An 18,906-nucleotide genomic window follows, 5' to 3' on the forward strand; every position below is an offset into this window, starting at 1 on the left:
ATTCATTATTAATTTACAAAAACAAAATATGTATTCTTACCTGATAAATTATTTTCTTTCTTGGAAGTGATAGTCCACGAAATCCTTATTCTTATATATGGGAATACATCACCAGGCCACCAGAAGCAGGCAAAGGCACCCCAACCAGAGCATTTAACTATCCCTCGTACTTCCCATACCCTCCCAGTAGTTCAAGGCTAAGGATAGGAAAAAGTAAAAGATAAAAAGGGGGTAAAGAGGTGCCAATAAAACTGCTGCCAACAAGACAAATGCAGGGCAGGTTCATGGACTCCCCTGAGTTTTTCCTTATTCATACATTCTTGAAGAAGTTGACACTAAGCGGGTGGAATGAGTGGTAATATGACCCGGCGGCTGTTGTCCCACCTCTGTGTAAGCCATATGAATAAAACTTCTCAACCAAAAAGATAAAGAAATAGCAGTGGCCTTTTGGCCCTTGCGTTTGCCAGAGAAAAGTACAAACAGGTATGATGGGTGACAGAAATTCTTAGTAGCATAAAGGCAGAACTTTAATGATCGAACCACATCCAGGTTATGTAATAACCTCTCCTTAGAAACTGGATTTGGACAAAGGGACGGAATCACAATTTCTTAATTTATATTGGCAGTTGAGACCACCTTAGAAAGAACACCCGATTTTGTCCAAAGTATAGCCTTGTCTTGGTGAAAAAAAACAGGTAATGCGGATCACACTGAAGAGTAGACAATTAAGAAACTCTGCGTGCAGAAGAGATTGCTAACAAAAATAAAACTTTCCAAGATAGTAACTTAATATCAAAAAGTACATAGTTTTAAAAGGATTGTGTTGTAAAACCTTGAGAACAAGATTAAGGCTCCAGGGTGGAACAATTGGTTTGAAGACGGGTCTGATTCTAATCATGGCTTGAACAAATGATTGAACATCAGGCAAACATGCCAACTTTCTATGTAACAAAACAGAAAGCAATCTGGTGCTTAAGAGAACTAGCTGAAAGGCCCTTTTCGAGTCTCTCTTGTAAGAACTGAAGGATACATGGAATTCTCACCCTCTGCCAGGACAAACCACGTTCTGCACACCAGGATAAGTACACCTTCCACACTTTGTGATATACACGTTTAGTGACAGGCTTATGCAGCTGGATTAAGGTATCAATTACAGCTTCAGAAAACCCCTCTCTGGTGTCTCACCACCTCCTGTTGTATCTGAAGAGACTGGGCTGTTACTACAAGTGCGCTCTGTCTCCTGTAAGTATTTGTAGGCCCAGTGTCAGCTGGGCAGAGCGCGCGCCAGAATGGTCCTGCAGCTGGAACATTTTTTTTAACCCTAAAAATCGCACTAGCAACATGTGTCATTAGTGTACCCAAGAACACCAGGGTTTAGCAGAGGTACTAAGGTGTCATATGGACCCGGTGTGTTCCTGGGTTATGCCACAGCACTATGTGTAAGTGCATTCTGTTACCTCTTGTGGTATGCAAGGGCTGAAGGCTCCCAGTAAAAACCATCTTCATTACCCCATGAAGGACTAACACTAAAATGACCTATATAGCACACCCTCCCCTTCTAGGATAAATGGCACTAGCCACACAAAAAAGTTCTGATCTATTACTGTGAGAACTTATACCACAGTGAAATGTGAGACACATAATCCCCAATTTAAGGCAACTAGCCTGTATTGAGGAGGGAGAGGGTAAGCAGCAGAATAAATAGAGACTTAGCCATCTGCTGCTCCTTCAATTGGCATTCACTCCAGTCTTGTGAAGAGTGAATCAAATCAGTGTAACTAACACTGCATGACTTTATGGGGGTACAGCATTAGTTCACAAGTGGAGGCATAGGAACTTCTCTGCGACACTCTTGAACAGTATAAACCAATTCTCTACTGCAGTGCTTTCCAAACTGTGTGTTGTGACACAGTGTGTCGGGGGCAGTGTGTAGGCGTGTCCCTGCTTCAACACAAGATCATCTGGGTCACAGATCTTCTGAACCTATTGGCGCAGCTCAGTGGGAACTGAAACAATTCCCATTGGCGGCACATTTGCTCCTGACTGCATGTGTATTCTCCTCAATCGGCTTGTGACTGCATGAGTAGTCAGTGAGTGGGACAGCAGTGTGTTTGCAGCATGAGTAGTAGTCAGTCGGACTTGCAGAGCTCTGAGGGCGGCAGCTTAAACGCTGAGCTGAAGTCCAAAGTCAGTGTTTTTTTTTTGCAGCTTTTCCCAGTAGTGCATTGCTGCTCTTGCTCTTGATAAATGGATAGGAAATGGAAGCTTAAAAATGCTTGATGATGAAATGCGAGTGTAATTATCTAATATTCCACCAAATATTCTGAAACTGTGTTCATCCCATCAACCTCATACATCCCATTAAAATAGTAAATAGCTATTGGTGTTATTAAACTGTTTTTGATTTTCTTGCACTGTTACTTGTAAATACATTTAGTTATTATATTTTTTATGTATATGTCCATATCTCTTAAAACAAGCTAGTTTAACCTCCTGTTTGCTTGTACAACTGAATTACTGTGTTGCGAAATATGTAGGTCTAAAAAGTGTGTTACCAACATAAGAAGTTTGGAATGCTCTGGTCTACTGAGAGCTTTACATGGGTAAGTCCAGTACACCCCTGATCCTTTCTTGAAGGAAACACTCCATTGAGGATACTGTAAAAAAATAAAAATATTGCAGAGCACCTCTAATCTCTCAGAGGTATCTATATCTATATCTATCTATCTATCTATCTATCTCAAGATAGAAATGTGTATCAACCTAAGTTAAAACCCCCAATGAGGATGGTGATTGTTAAGAAATTGTATTCCTGATGATTAGAGTATATCTTAAAATAAAACTAAGGCGAATGACCTAAGTTCATAATATACTAAGCAGATTCTGTCCTATATAGTTGTATATCACACACTACATTAAATGTAGTCTAGAAATTAAGCTTTTTCAAATATTGTCTTCACCAGCTCTGGTTGATTATCATATGCAGTGTGGCACGTCATGTATCACAATATATGTTCAAGTAATGTTGCTATGTATACAATGTTCTTTGTAATGATTCCCTTTTACAGATAGGCACTATTGTGGCATTACGATAACTAGCTCTGAATTATACCTATTGGCCGATTATTAGCCAATCCGGAGCAGTTCTATTTTCAGCCAATCAGAAACGGCCACGTATTATACAATGTCAGCGCGCTGGATTTTAAAACAAGACCACGGCACGTAACATTATGCCTCTTGAGAAAGTCTGTTCGCAAACAGAAGAAACGCATTGAGGAGTTCGGATCACCCAGGTCCCTCACCGGTACCTACTGACCCCAGCTACATATATCTCTTGGACAGCCGCTCCCCTGGATATTGATTTGCGTTTTTACAGCTTGCCAGCATAGTTGTAACAAGAAGCGGACCGAGATTCTGATTCATGGGATGTCGAGGACACTGTGGCGATATCACTTTTGTAACTATTTGATTTTAATGTCTTGTAGATTTGTATTTTATTGTGCTTTTATTGCCCACTATTAAATAAATTTACTCTTAGAGTGGCTTTTGCGCTCTTCTCTTTTTGTTGTTTCAGACTTCCATTTAAAGGGACAGTACACTGTAAAATAGTTTTTCCACTAATGTATTTTAAATGACTTGGTTTTACCAACTGCAGAGTATAAAATATTTGAGAAATTGCATTTTCATGCTTATTTGTGTATATAAAGTAGCTGGATTTTGTGCTTTGAAACCACAGCCTATTACAATGGGTTGAACGTTAAGGTGATGGCATATCTCATTATGTTATAACTTTGTGTACACACACTAGCTTCCTTTATTTTTATTTGGCTGGAACACCAAAGCTCAATACATAGAGAGAACAATGGACAATTCTAACTATCCTGCATCCCACTGAGAGTGTAACTTATTCTGCTGGCTGTGTTTACTTAGGCTATTCAATAGCCTATACTCCAGTATCAAAACTTTCAGTATAGGTGGCTATACCACAGGCTAAATCAGCTATTTCAAATGCTGAAATAGGAGTAAAGGAGCTACTTGTAACCAATTTAATACACTCTAGCAGGTAAAAGGGATCATTGGGAATAATTTAAAGGGGAGAAAGTTTTTGGGTGAACTGTCCCTTTAAGTCTCTAGAATACTTAGCAATGCTTTATAAATTTATTTTAGAAGGTTTGGCAAAAATAAAGATAAAATAGACTAAGCTAACCTCCTAGGAATCAGGCTCCCTAAATATTATAGAATATAGATAGAGGCAAATTTTACAGTTATAACCCTCCTAATAGACAATCATGTAATACACTACAAACTTTATCATTAGCTGACTGGTAATCTGCAGAAGATCTCCCATCTTGTGCAGTAAGATGAGGGAATACATTTCTGAATAACAAATCTACTTCTCAGTATCACACAGTTTGTGTATGCATGGTATAGACCTGCAATTAGTCAGTTTGTGTATGCATGGTATAGACCTGCAATTAGACAGTTTGTGTATGCATGTCATATACCTGTAATTAGTCAGTTTGTGTATGCATGGTATATACCTGCAATTAGTCAGTTTGTGTATGCATGGTATATACCTGCAATTAGTCAGTTTGTGTATGCATGGTATATACCTGCAATTAGTCAGTTTGTGTATGCATGGTATAGACCTGCAATTAGTCAGTTTGTGTATGCATGGTATAGACCTGCAATTAGACAGTTTGTGTATGCATGTCATATACCTGTAATTAGTCAGTTTGTGTATGCATGGTATATACCTGCAATTAGTCAGTTTGTGTATGCATGGTATATACCTGCAATTAGTCAGTTTGTGTATGCATGTCATATACCTGCAATTAGTCAGTTTGTGTATGCATGTCATATACCTGTAATTAGTCAGTTTGTGTATGCATGGTATATACCTGCAATTAGTCAGTTTGTGTATGCATGGTATAGACCTGCAATTAGTCAGTTTGTGTATGCATGGTATAGACCTGCAATTAGTCAGTTTGTGTATGCATGGTATATACCTGTAATTAGTCAGTTTGTGTATGCATGGTATAGACCTGCAATTAGTCAGTTTGTGTATGCATGGTATATACCTGCAATTAGTCAGTTTGTATATGCATGGTATAGACCTGCAATTAGACAGTTTGTGTATGCATGGTATAGACCTGCAATTAGACAGTTTGTGTATGCATGGTATAGACCTGTAAATAGACAGTTTGTGTATGCATGGTATATACCTGCAATTAGTCAGTTTGTGTATGCATGGTATATACCTGCAATTAGTCAGTTTGTGTATGCATGGTATATACCTGCAATTAGTCAGTTTGTGTATGCATGGTATATACCTGCAATTAGTCAGTTTGTGTATGCATGGTATATACCTGCAATTAGTCAGTTTGTGTATGCATGGTATATACCTGCAATTAGTCAGTTTGTGTATGCATGGTATATACCTGCAATTAGTCAGTTTGTGTATGCATGGTATATACCTGCAATTAGTCAGTTTGTGTATGCATGTCATATACCTGCAATTAGTCAGTTTGTGTATGCATGTCATATACCTGCAATTAGTCAGTTTGTGTATGCCTGGTATAGACCTGCAATTAGTCAGTTTGTGTATGCCTGGTATAGACATGCAATTAGACAGTTTGTGTATGCATGTCATATACTTGCAATTAGTCAGTTTGTGTATGCATGTCATATACCTGCAATTAGTCAGTTTGTGTATGCATGGTATAGACCTGTAAATAGACAGTTTGTGTATGCAAGGTATATACCTGGAATTAGTCAGTTTGTGTATGCATGTCATATACCTGCAATTAGTCAGTTTGTGTATGCATGGTATAGACCTGCAATTAGTCAGTTTGTGTATGCATGGTATAGACCTGCAATTAGTCAGTTTGTGTATGCATGGTATAGACCTGCAATTAGTCAGTTTGTGTATGCATGGTATAGACCTGCAATTAGACAGTTTGTGGATGCATGTCATATACCTGTAATTAGTCAGTTTGTGTATGCATGGTATAGACCTGCAATTAGACAGTTTGTGGATGCATGTCATATACCTGTAATTAGTCAGTTTGTGTATGCATGGTATAGACCTGTAAATAGACAGTTTGTGTATGCATGGTATATACCTGCAATTAGTCAGTTTGTGTATGCATGGCATATACCTGCAATTAGTCAGTTTGTGTATGCATGGAATATACCTGCAATTAGTCAGTTTGTGTATGCATGGAATATACCTGCAATTAGTCAGTTTGTGTATGCATGGTATATACCTGCAATTAGTCAGTTTGTGTATGCCTGGTATAGACCTGCAATTAGTCAGTTTGTGTATGCATGGTATAGACATGCAATTAGACAGTTTGTGTATGCATGTCATATACCTGCAATTAGTCAGTTTGTGTATGCATGTCATATACCTGCAATTAGTCAGTTTGTGTATGCATGGTATATACCTGCAATTAGTCAGTTTGTGTATGCATGGTATAGACCTGCAATTAGTCAGTTTGTGTATGCATGGTATAGACCTGCAATTAGTCAGTTTGTGTATGCATGTCATATACCTGCAATTAGTCAGTTTGTGTATGCATGGTATAGACCTGCAATTAGTCAGTTTGTGTATGCATGTCATATACCTGCAATTAGTCAGTTTGTGTATGCATGGTATATACCTGCAATTAGTCAGTTTGTGTATGCATGGTATAGACCTGCAATTAGTCAGTTTGTGTATGCATGTCATATACCTGCAATTAGTCAGTTTGTGTATGCATGTTATATACCTGCAATTAGACAGTTTGTGTATGCATGGTATATACCTGCAATTAGTCAGTTTGTGTATGCATGGTATAGACCTGCAATTAGTCAGTTTGTGTATGCATGTCATATACCTGCAATTAGTCAGTTTGTGTATGCATGGTATAGACCTGCAATTAGTCAGTTTGTGGATGCATGGTATAGACCTGCAATTAGTCAGTTTGTGTATGCATGGTATATACCTGCAATTAGTCAGTTTGTGTATGCATGGTATATACCTGCAATTAGTCAGTTTGTGTATGCCTGGTATAGACCTGCAATTAGTCAGTTTGTGTATGCATGGTATAGACATGCAATTAGACAGTTTGTGTATGCATGTCATATACCTGCAATTAGTCAGTTTGTGTATGCATGTCATATACCTGCAATTAGTCAGTTTGTGTATGCATGGTATAGACCTGTAAATAGACAGTTTGTGTATGCAAGGTATATACCTGCAATTAGTCAGTTTGTGTATGCATGTCATATACCTGCAATTAGTCAGTTTGTGTATGCATGGTATAGACCTGCAATTAGTCAGTTTGTGTATGCATGGTATAGACCTGCAATTAGTCAGTTTGTGTATGCATGGTATAGACCTGCAATTAGTCAGTTTGTGTATGCATGGTATATACCTGCAATTAGTCAGTTTGTGTATGCATGGTATAGACCTGCAATTAGTCAGTTTGTGTATGCATGTCATAGACCTGCAATTAGTCAGTTTGTGTATGCATGGTATAGACCTGCAATTAGTCAGTTTGTGTATGCATGGTATATACCTGCAATTAGTCAGTTTGTGTATGCATGTCATATACCTGTAATTAGTCAGTTTGTGTATGCATGTCATATACCTGCAATTAGTCAGTTTGTGTATGCATGGCATATACCTGCAATTAGTCAGTTTGTGTATGCATGGTATATACCTGCAATTAGTCAGTTTGTGTATGCATGGTATAGACCTGCAATTAGTCAGTTTGTGTATGCATGTCATATACCTGCAATTAGTCAGTTTGTGTATGCATGGCATATACCTGCAATTAGTCAGTTTGTGTATGCATGGTATAGACCTGCAATTAGACAGTTTGTGTATGCATGGTATATACCTGCAATTAGTCAGTTTGTGTATGCATGGTATATACCTGCAATTAGTCAGTTTGTGTATGCATGGTATATACCTGTAATTAGTCAGTTTGTGTATGCATGGTATATACCTGCAATTAGTCAGTTTGTGTATGCATGGTATAGACCTGCAATTAGTCAGTTTGTGTATGCATGGTATATACCTGTAATTAGTCAGTTTGTGTATGCATGGTATAGACCTGCAATTAGTCAGTTTGTGTATGCATGGTATATACCTGTAATTAGTCAGTTTGTGTATGCATGGTATAGACCTGCAATTAGTCAGTTTGTGTATGCATGGTATATACCTGTAATTAGTCAGTTTGTGTATGCATGGTATAGACCTGTAATTAGTCAGTTTGTGTATGCATGGTATATACCAGCAATTAGTCAGTTTGTGTATGCATGGCATATACCTGCAATTAGCTGCTGCAAACAAATATGCAGAAGAAACAGTTTCAAAATATTGTAAACTATCTGAAACAGTACAGGGATGCACCCATGAACATTGAAAAAGTGGTTACTGGTTTCCTTTACTGTGGCTAAAACTAAGACAGGTAATGTTGTCCCACATACAAACAATCAGAATAACTGCAGTACGCACTGCATGCCTCCAGACCCTCTGAGAGGAGGGGACTAGCACAAATAGACAAGGTAAACTATAGTAATAGCAGTTCAAATAAAAGGAATTAATTTAAAAAAAAACAAATAAATACTATGTATAAAAGAGCATTTTATTGAAAAGGTTTAATTCGTATTTAATGTCCCTGTTAAAAACTGCTATTTGTAACTGGCCCTTTAAATGGAAAATTGCCCTGCTTCCCTGGATTTTGGAGAAGCCTATTTGCCAGCCTCCTTCCTCACGACTATGGCCCCTGGAAGATTGTGCCCCTGAGAGTATATTAACTTTTATTGGGTGTGTATGGCCCTTTAAGAACCGTCTGGGGACATATTGTGACTTTGGTGAACAATGCCCCTTTAAGACTATGTCCCCAGACCTGTGAAATGACTTGTCCCTGGCTTTCTCCCACTTGGTTCAGTTTCATTGTGTGCCATTAAGAGTTAATTTTGTTCAATTCTAAATACAAGCAAAGTGTATCGACTAAAATAGGAGAGGAACAGCTTAAGGGAGATTGACTTTACTGACTGGGAAGGTTATAGGGGGTTGGGGGCTAGGCGTAGCCCCTTCCTTTGGATAGCACAGCTATAGCAGGACAATAGAAGAAGGGATGGGCAGTGTAGATAAGCTGCAACTAGCTGATCCTAAATAGGCTAGCACAGGGATTGGCCAGGAGGGGGAGAGGGGGTATGAACAGGAGTTGAGGAAATTAACTGCCTATAAAGATGATTGCACAATGCTTGGAGCTCACAATAATTATTTTCTTTTTTCAGAGCAGAGCAGTTTTCTTTGTTGCAGAAATAGCTCCAAGGAACAGGATAATTGCTAAGAAATTGGGAAAGAACTTTGTATACTGAAGTCTCATTCATTGTTACATTTCTAGCTGGTAATGTATAAATAGGTTCTACAGCTTAAAGCTGTGATTTAATAGTGTATTTTATATCTATAATTTAATATCAAATAGATCATTGTATCCTATATAATATTCATGCTAGCATTGATTCAATTTACCACTGTAGAAAGGGTTTTTGTTTTTTATACTCATAAGCTATTTTTAGTTACTGGTAAATGTTTTGAAATTGATTGTGGCCAGATCAGACTCATTATGCTGTACTTGTTGATATATTGAATTGTTAATAGGTATAAAATGCTCTGGTTGATTATTTAGTCAGTGTTTTTACATGTTTGTTTAAAATTAGGAGCCAGTAATAATATTTAGGAGCCAGGCATATCTTCTGGAGCCAGACAGTTAGATTTGTATATAGATATATGGATAATAACCCTTTAGGAGCCGGGGGCAAAAATTCTAGGAGCCAGTGGCTCTCAGGCTCCTGGGATTGTTGAGCCCTAATTTAAGTCATATATAACTATTTCGGTTAGATAGCTAAATTATACCTCCTGGAAATTATAGTAGCTTTAATATTTACTAGCTATATGTTATATAAGCCATATTCCAAATTCGTTAAGGTTACTGGCTAATCATAAATTGTTCTATCTAGTAACATTAAATGGTGATATTTTATAGTTAAGTTATTTTGAGGTAAAGTCATTTCCTAATAATAACGTGACCATATCCAGGATACAGGCGATTTAATTGAATATTAATTAATCTAATTAACCTTACTTTATATTATAATTTTTATATGGTAATAATCAATTTATATATATGGTCATAACCAATAGTCTATTTACTGCATACATATAATCACTGTGTTTATAAAAACAACCTGTTCAGAAATAAGCAAATATTTTAATTTGGGATATTTATTTATTTAATTTGATATTTGATAGTAAGCTTGTTGTCATTAATTGCTAAATATCTCAATAGTGTGATTTTGGAGTGCGCTTCTGGAATTATATAACAATTTTCTGGGGTGCACTGCTAAGATTCTACTATGTGAATTGGGGGTATTGCTGACAATAATTTTATTGTTGTTATTAATATTCATAATCCATAAATAATCTCATTGGGAGGGCACTCCTAAACTGTACTCATATTTATTGAATACACAGCTGAAATATTCTATTAAGCAAAATATCTAATGGAGGGGGAGAGAACGGGGGTTTAAAGGATAAGGATACAGAACAATCTGATCAGGAATATGATGCAGATGATGAAGTCTCAGCAACAAGGTTGCTGCCGTTATCTAGGCATTTAAAGACAAAATTAGTGGAAAACGCTGAGAAGGCCCTGAATGGGTTATAGGTTTTGCTTTCTATGCACAGACAAAAGGGATGATGAGGTATTTGCATTTGATCGCTGATTGTTACATGGATGGCATATGGGGGGTTCTTACAAATTCCCAGAAGTTTTGAGAGAAAAACTAGGGAAGGAGGTAGCCTTAGGAAGGATGGCAGGCCCCCCCTTTAATGACAAACAGCTAAAGAATTTGATTAAATTATCTTTGGGAGTGGTTACCAAAAAAGAGGCTGGTAAATTCTGAATGATTCAGCGATTATCCTACCCTAAGGGTCAGTCAGTAAATTATGCATCAGTATCCTACCAGCATTTGACCAGGCAGTAAATTTGGTTAGGTTGGCAGGCTGGGTCCTGATTTAGCAAAAGTTGATATGGAATCTGCATTCAGATTACTACCTATAAAGCCAAAAGGTTTTGTTTTGATGGGATGCAAATTTGAGGGCAAGTTTTATATTGACAAATATCTGCCTATGGGGTGCGCTATATCTTGTGTGGATTTTGAAATGTCCAGCACTTTTGCATTGGCTGGTAGAGAGAAGGGCAGGTGAGAGTAGTATCGTGCATTACCTTGATTACTTCATGGTAGTAGGTAGAAAGGGTACAGGAGAATGTGATAGAGTTCTTAATGTACTGCTGAAAATGTTTGTAGAAATGGGGGTTCCAGTGGCAGATGACAAATCAGAGTGTCCCTGTTCTAAGTTATTCTTTCTAGGCATTTAGAGTAATTCAGTAATCCCCATTGCAGATTGCCCCAAGATAAGGTTGTGAAGATAAGGGAGGCCATACGGCAGGTGATTTATAAAAGAAGGTATCACTTGGAATATGCAGAAATTACTGAGGCTGTTACATTTTGCATGCAGGGTGATTCCAGTGGGAAGAATCATTAAAAGAAGGTTGGAAGTGAGTACCAGAGGGGTTGTAAAGCCTAGTCACATGATTTGACTGAACAGTCAATAAAAAGGGGATTTAAAAGTATGAGATCATTTCCTAAGTAGTTTTAATGGCATCAGGATTTGGGAGCAGAAGGTGACAGCTAATGAAATCCGGTTATATACAGATGCTGCAGGAAGGGCAGGGTTTGGGGCTTATTTGGATGGCAGAAGATGCGTGGGTAAGTGGCCGCAGGCTTGGCATGAAAGGGTTGGTGTTACTTGAATCTTTCCCAATTGTGACAGCGATAGAACTATGGGGGAAAGAATTGGCTAACAAAAGCATTTTGTTCCAGTCTGACATAGAGGAGTTGTAATTGTATTAAATAACCTATCAGCATCTTCCCCTCAGGCCATAGCATTCACGCAGCCTCTAGTTTTAAAATGTTTAGAGCATAATATAAAGTTATAAACACATACCAGCAGTTAAGAATGTCGTAGCTGATGCTTTATCAAGGTTTAAATGGGAGGCCTTTAGGAAGCTTGCACCCAATGCGGCGCAGAAAGGCAAGGATTGCCCCATTTATCTTTGGCAGATTGGGAGCAATTAGAGGTAATCAATGGTTTGGTCAAACAATCATTGACAACACGGACATGGATATTTTTGGACAATTTGGTATAACCTAGGCACGCAGGTATCAAGAAAGGCAACTTAAGCACTGTAATGGCAGGAATCTCCTTTGCGCAGCTGTTGGAGGAAGTGGATGCGACAAAAAAGATTCCTGGTTAGGAAAAGGGTTAGAGGTTGGTCAGCGGAGAGATTGGAAATCTTAGAAAAATTTTTAAACAAGGTTTGTACTGCTGGTTTTGAGAATACAATTTTTGCGACAATATTTATGCTGGCTTTGGGAAAGCATTGAGGATGGAATGCCTGTAGAATCAGGACTAATATTCATATGAAGATCAGACAGATAGGGAAGGGAAAGGGGCTTGGATAACTTCTAAAGCAACAGGGGGTAAATATGTCCTGTTTCACATGTGAGAGGCTATTTAGGTGTAGCCCCTGCTAAGGGCGTCATGTTCTTTAGGCACAAGAATGGTAGTAGTTTAACCAGGTTCCAGTTCAAAAGGGTTTTTTCATTAGTAGTGGAGAAGCTAGGTTACGTTGTGGTGATAATGTGTTGTTTGGTGTGTACATTTCAGGTAGAGCCACAAGATTATGGATAATCAGACACTCCTACGTGCACTGGGCAGCTTCACACACAGCTGCAACCAGACAGGGAGCAAACTTAGGTTTTAGTTCTAAAGAAGCAGGAAGTAGGTGGATTGGGAAGAGAGGGATGAAATGAAACCAGTTATTTGGGACAGCACAGATCTCTACGAGAAAGTGGGGTCTACCCGATATCTTAATTATACACCTGGGTGGGAACGACATAGGTTTGGTTCCTTCAATTGAGCTACAGGAGCAGGTAAAATAAATATTCAGCTGGTTCAAGCTAAAATGGGTGGGGACTGAACTAGTCTGGTCTCTGTCTTGGAGGGATAGTGTCACACAGGAAGGATGGACATTGAGTGGTGGTCTGCCGGTAAAAATAACATGCTCGCCTGCTCTTCAAACCTGGTGTTATTTGCTATGTCCTACAACTTCTTAGTCACGTGGGGCCGCCTATTTCTTTACAATGCTGGTGCCTTGATCTGTATGATCGGACAAGAGTAGGAAAAAGGTAAACCAGGCTGTTATGATCTGTTATGATCCAACAAGGGTAGTAAAAGGTAAATCAGGCTGTTATGATCTGTTATGATCCGACAAGAGTAGGAAAAAGGTAAACCAGGCTGTTATGATCTGACAAGAGTAGGAAAAATGTAAACCAGGCTGTTATGATCTGTTATGATCCGACAAGAGTAGGAAAAGGTAAACCAGGCTGTTATGATCTGTTATGATCCGACAAGAGTAGGAAAAATGTAAACCAGGCTGTTATGATCTGTTATGATCCGACAAGAGTAGGAAAAGGTAAACCAGGGCTGTTATGATCTGTTATGATCCAACAAGAGTAGGAAAAATGTAAACCAGGCTGTTATGATCTGTTATGATCCGACAAGAGTAGGAAAAGGTAAACCAGGCTGTTATGATCTGTTATGATCCGACAAGAGTAGGAAAAAGATAAATCAGGCTGTAATGATCTGTTATGATCCGACAAGAGTAGGAAAAGGTAAACCAGGCTGTTATGATCTGTTATGATCCGACAAGAGTAGGAAAAGGTAAACCAGGCTGTTATGATCTGTTATGATCAGACAAGAGTAGGAAAAATGTAAACCAGGCTGTTATGATCTGTTATGATCCGACAAGAGTAGGAAAAGGTAAACCAGGCTGTTATGATCTGTTATGATCCGACAAGAGTAGGAAAAAGGTAAATCAGGCTGTTATGATCTGTTATGATCCGACAAGAGTAGGAAAAATGTTAAACCAGGCTATAATGATCTGTTCTGAGGTCTGAGATCTGAGGGCCATCGTAAAGGACCCTTACAAGGTAAGAAAAGGTCACTAGGTGTGCTTTGGTTGGCGGCAAGAGGGTCCTCTTTTGGTGGCGGGAAGTGGGCGTCCTGGCACGTGGGGAGGTGTGTAGGGTACGGGGGCGGGGTATTGGTCTGTCGGTCAAACCCACAAGCCCTCCTAGTCTGCAGACCTTTCGGCCCGTTACTAGCAAATTGACGCCCCTGAGTTGCGCGCGGTCACGCTCTTGGTTACGTGGGGACGCCCAGTTCTCTCGTCATGCTGTTGCATGAATTGTGTTATCAATTCAAATCCAAATTGGATTAAGGATATGTTATTATCCTAGTAGTTGAGGATCGCTCATTTTTCATAGTTTAGATTTGAATTTAATAAATGTGACCTTTTCTAACGCCAAATCTGTGTCTGTCATTATTGGTATATGAAAATTGGGTAAAAGGGGTTACCAAACTAAAGGTAAAGTGGGAGCATTTGGGTAGCAGGTACCTGTGAAGATAGTTAAAGTGTAAATCCCTTAGCAAAGTGTATCGACTAAAATAGGAGAGGAACAGCTTAAGGGAGATTGACTTTACTGACTGGGAAGGTTATAGGGGGTTGGGGGCTAGGCGTAGCCCCTTCCTTTGGATAGCACAGCTATAGCAGGACAATAGAAGAAGGGATGGGCAGTGTAGATAAGCTGCAACTAGCTGATCCTAAATAGGCTAGCACAGGGATTGGCCAGGAGGGGGAGAGGGGGTATGAACAGAGTTGAGGAAATTAACTGCCTATAAAGATGATTGCACAATGCTTGGGAGCTCACAATAATTAATTTTCTTTTTCCCTCCCTCCCTCCCCAGAAAATGACGAAGCCTAGCCCAAGGAAGAGGTCACGCACAAGAGCGATCACAAGCGACACGGCTAAGGGCAGATGCTGTGGTGTTTCCGCCACTCAGATTAAGACCGCCCGTGTAGCGCCCCCTTAAGGGTTTTTTTTGCCACGAAGCAGGAAATCAGCTACTGGTCTGTCGGTCAGAGCTGGTGGATGGCATAGAGAAATCATGGCATTTTTAGTGGTATATTTCATGACGCGGCGGGAAGTGGGCGTCCTGGCACGTGGGTAATGCAGTAATGGGGGGAGGTGTGTAGGGTACGGGGGCGGGGGTAATGGTCTGTCGGTCAAACCCACAAGCCTCCTAGTCTGCAGACCTTTCGGCCCGTTACTAGCAAATTGACGCCCCTGAGTTGCGCGCGGTCACCGCTCCTTGGTTACGTGGGGACGCCCAGTTCTCTCGTCATGCTGTTGCATGAATTGTGTTATCAATTCAAATCCAAATTGGATTAAGGATATGTTATTATCCTAGTAGTTGAGGATCGCTCATTTTTCATAATTTAGATTTGAATTTAATAAATGTGACCTTTTCTAACGCCAAATCTGTGTCTGTCATTATTGGTATATGAAAATTGGGTAAAAGGGGTTACCAAACTAAAGGTAAAGTGGGAGCATTTGGGTAGCAGGTACCTGTGAAGATAGTTAAAGTGTAAATCCCTTAGTTTGCTGGGATCAGCTCTAATTAGGTTTAGTGATAAACCTTACCATTGTCTAATCAGACTGCTAGTGATAAGGTGGACTGCATTGTTTTATTGTGTGTAACTTGTTATCTGCTGAAGTAATGTTGTGGCCTGTCAAAGGGAGTGTCTCTCTATCTAATATCAAATGTGTGATGGGGATTTTATGCCTCCCCCTGAGAGTGTCCTGTTTGCATGTAACCTCAATAAAAAGCAGGCTGTGTGTTCCAGCACATCAGACCTATTCTGACCCTCTAACTTGCAGCTTTGACTCATGTTTGTAGGGGACAGCTTATATCACTACAGGGATTGCTGACTACGGTGCTGATGATTCTTTGGTGAGCGCTAGGAGCATCCTTTTCTACGGTCCAACTTCCAGCCAGCCTGGAGGCAACCGTAACAGTCCCTTTTAGGGAATTTAACATGGATACTGAGAGAGAAACTAATCTTTTGCGCCAGAGATTTTTGCAAAGGATTGTTTTCAATAATAAACTTACACTATTGAAAGCATCAGACACAAAGCTGCACATTATATATATTTCTAATTTTGGTGTTAAGATTTATTTATTTAAAACAAAAAAACACTACTCACAGTTGGGTCACCACTGAGATCCAGGCCAAGAACATCTCCATTGGTGGAGTGGAAAAACTCTTCAGCAAGTTTAACCGTTTGCTTAGCAACTGTTGGGCCTCCTCTTCTATCAATTGCAAGTAAGAATCTGATGCAAAAACATCCCAAAAAGAAATTACCTTTAACTTTGTTTATTAATATTCTATAATTAAAGTGACATTCAAAATAAACTTTAACAAATAATCCTCTGCCATGTTTTTAACTGTTGAAAAGCATTAGTTCTAACCACAGGAAGGTATTTAAACACTACCAGCTAATGAAAAGTTTACTTATGTACTAAGGGATAAAGACCCCCCTGAAAGAAATGGAAATATCCAATACAGGTTTTCATTGCAGTATCTTAAAACAAACTAAAATGTTTACCTGACATCAGTCTCTATTCCTTCTTCCCTACATTGCCGGATACCTTCAAGCACAGTCTCAACATATGTTCTTTTAGTCAGGCCTACAACAAAATATAGTAATATAGACTTATGTACCCATAAGTTAAAAGGGACAGTAAACACAAAAACTGTCATGATTAAGATAGAACATGAGATTTTAAGCAACTTTCCAATTTAAAGGGACAGTATACACTCATTTTCATATAACTGCATGTAATAGACACTACTATAAAGAATAAGATGGCAGATACTGATATAAAAATCCAGGATAAAAACTGTTTGTTTTTTTTTTAAATATTTTTTTTATTGAGGTAATGGAAATAATCACATAACAGAGAGTGTGTCCAGGCACGGATCATAAACAGGTAGGATAGTTATACAATTCTCATAAAGAAACTAAATTGGAAACTAAAGCATTAAAGAACCAGCATTGCAATTATCAATGTCATTATATTCAAACAAAAGCAGTGCCATATGTAGACAAATGAAAACCGTTCTTATATGATCTATCAGGCTCAATGGACAGAGAGTGGCAGCTTACATGAGTTAGAACACAAGTCCTGTAACTATGAACATAGAGTGCAAAGTAATTTATGGTAAACAAGAGTGTCTGGAACACATAACGAGAAAACCTCATTTTTTTATAATATATATCTAATGATCCCTACTCTGATGTAAAAGATACTCTATAAACTAGTAACGGTATGATGTAGGGGGTTGGCTTTAGTCTGGCCTCTCTTGGGCCAGAGTATATAGGGGGGAATTTCAGCGGGCCAAAGCCGCTCAGTATAAGGGGGGGGGGTTATAAGGAGGGGCGGAGTCTTAAGAGATATCTATGTAATATATCAAAGTTGCCCAAAATGTTAAGTTTGTTAGTGTTGGTGTACACAATTTGAGAAACCTTCTAAATAGAGCATAGTAAAACAAACCAACATGAGGTGATACAAACAAGGAGAGAGAGGAGGGACGTGACCTGGTGTTATGAGACACAGTGTTGTTGTTACAATACAATATGATGTGGTCGGATTCCCACTGGGTTTCTTAGAAACCCAGTAGGGTGGGCAAGGAGGCATATGAGACATTAAAGCGCTTTCCAGAATTCTAAGTGTGAAAATCTGCTGTGTGCAAGACTCTCAATTATTGCCTGGAGTATATATGCTAAGATGGGGAAGAATGTGAAAGCTTATGGGAGTTAAGGCTTAAAGTGAAAACTCACTAGAATGGAATATGAGTGTCCTGGTTGCTAAAGAGCGTGTTCAGTAAAATCTATATGCATGTATAACCCGGGGTTTACGGTTATGAAAGTAGAGTATTTCTTACAGGTGAGATTGTCAACCAGTTCCATTGGTAATAGGTCCCTATGAGCATGGGAGAGTAGCTGAGGGGGTTACATAAAGTATTAGTAGCGAGTGTGCGGCATAAACCATATGGCTATAGGGGAAAGGTTAAACAGAGCCGCTGCCCTTGGGAGTAAGTAGCACCTAGATGTTAAAAGTAATTTACAACTGAAGGAATGTTAGTCTATAATAATGTTGGGGATATGTCATCTGGAGGAAGGCATAGAGAATGGGTATATAGACGGGAGGTGGATATACTACCATTGTAAGGTAAGAAAGATTGCAGGAGTGTATGATTTTATACAGAAAGTCTAGAGTGTAAATAGGGACATATCAATATGATATATATCATGAAGTATGGGGCTATATAGTACTACTGGGGTGAACTGAACATTATTATAAAATACTGGAGAGAATGGTTTGTGATTTAGCACCATCAAAGATGGCAAAATATGGATGGAGTGCCCACTGTAATAAATAGATAGGGGAAAGGGAGGTGGAGATGATTTGCTTCATGAATATAGTGAATATAAATGGGAATAAAAGAAGTATAAGAGACTATTAATTAAATATATAGTACATGGAGGCTACTTCTGGGCTCCACAGTATGTCGTAGATAAAAGTAGAAAGCAATTTAGTTGCAATGCTTACACATAGGTTGGACCTCTGATATACTAAGGTGAGAGACATAGGATATATAATACAATCAGCTAATAACATATATATGCATATACATTCATGTATAAGCAAGGCTATGCCTTTTTAGTGGTAACAATATTCTGTATAGCAGTGTTATCAAACTTTTTAGCAATAATCTGTAGGAAACCACGGCAGGATAGCTAAAGATTTTGAGAACTCAGACTTGACATTTCCTTATCCAAAAGCTATACCTCTTACCAAATGGCAAT

At 38.9% G+C, this 18,906-nt stretch overlaps 1 protein-coding gene across 1 annotated transcript in view; it reads right to left on the reverse strand.

Moving 5' to 3' along the window:
• The window catches only part of ADAL (adenosine deaminase like), a 169,712-nt gene that overhangs the window by 112,941 nt on the left and 37,865 nt on the right, over window positions 1–18,906 (reverse strand). Inside the window, 2 exon segments of the mRNA XM_053717547.1 lie at window positions 16,240–16,366; window positions 16,642–16,723. Coding sequence (XP_053573522.1) covers window positions 16,240–16,366; window positions 16,642–16,723 — 209 coding nt within the window.

The sequence above is a fragment of the Bombina bombina genome, chromosome 6 (assembly GCF_027579735.1).
Source record: "Bombina bombina isolate aBomBom1 chromosome 6, aBomBom1.pri, whole genome shotgun sequence".
NCBI classification, from domain to species: Eukaryota; Metazoa; Chordata; class Amphibia; order Anura; family Bombinatoridae; genus Bombina; species Bombina bombina.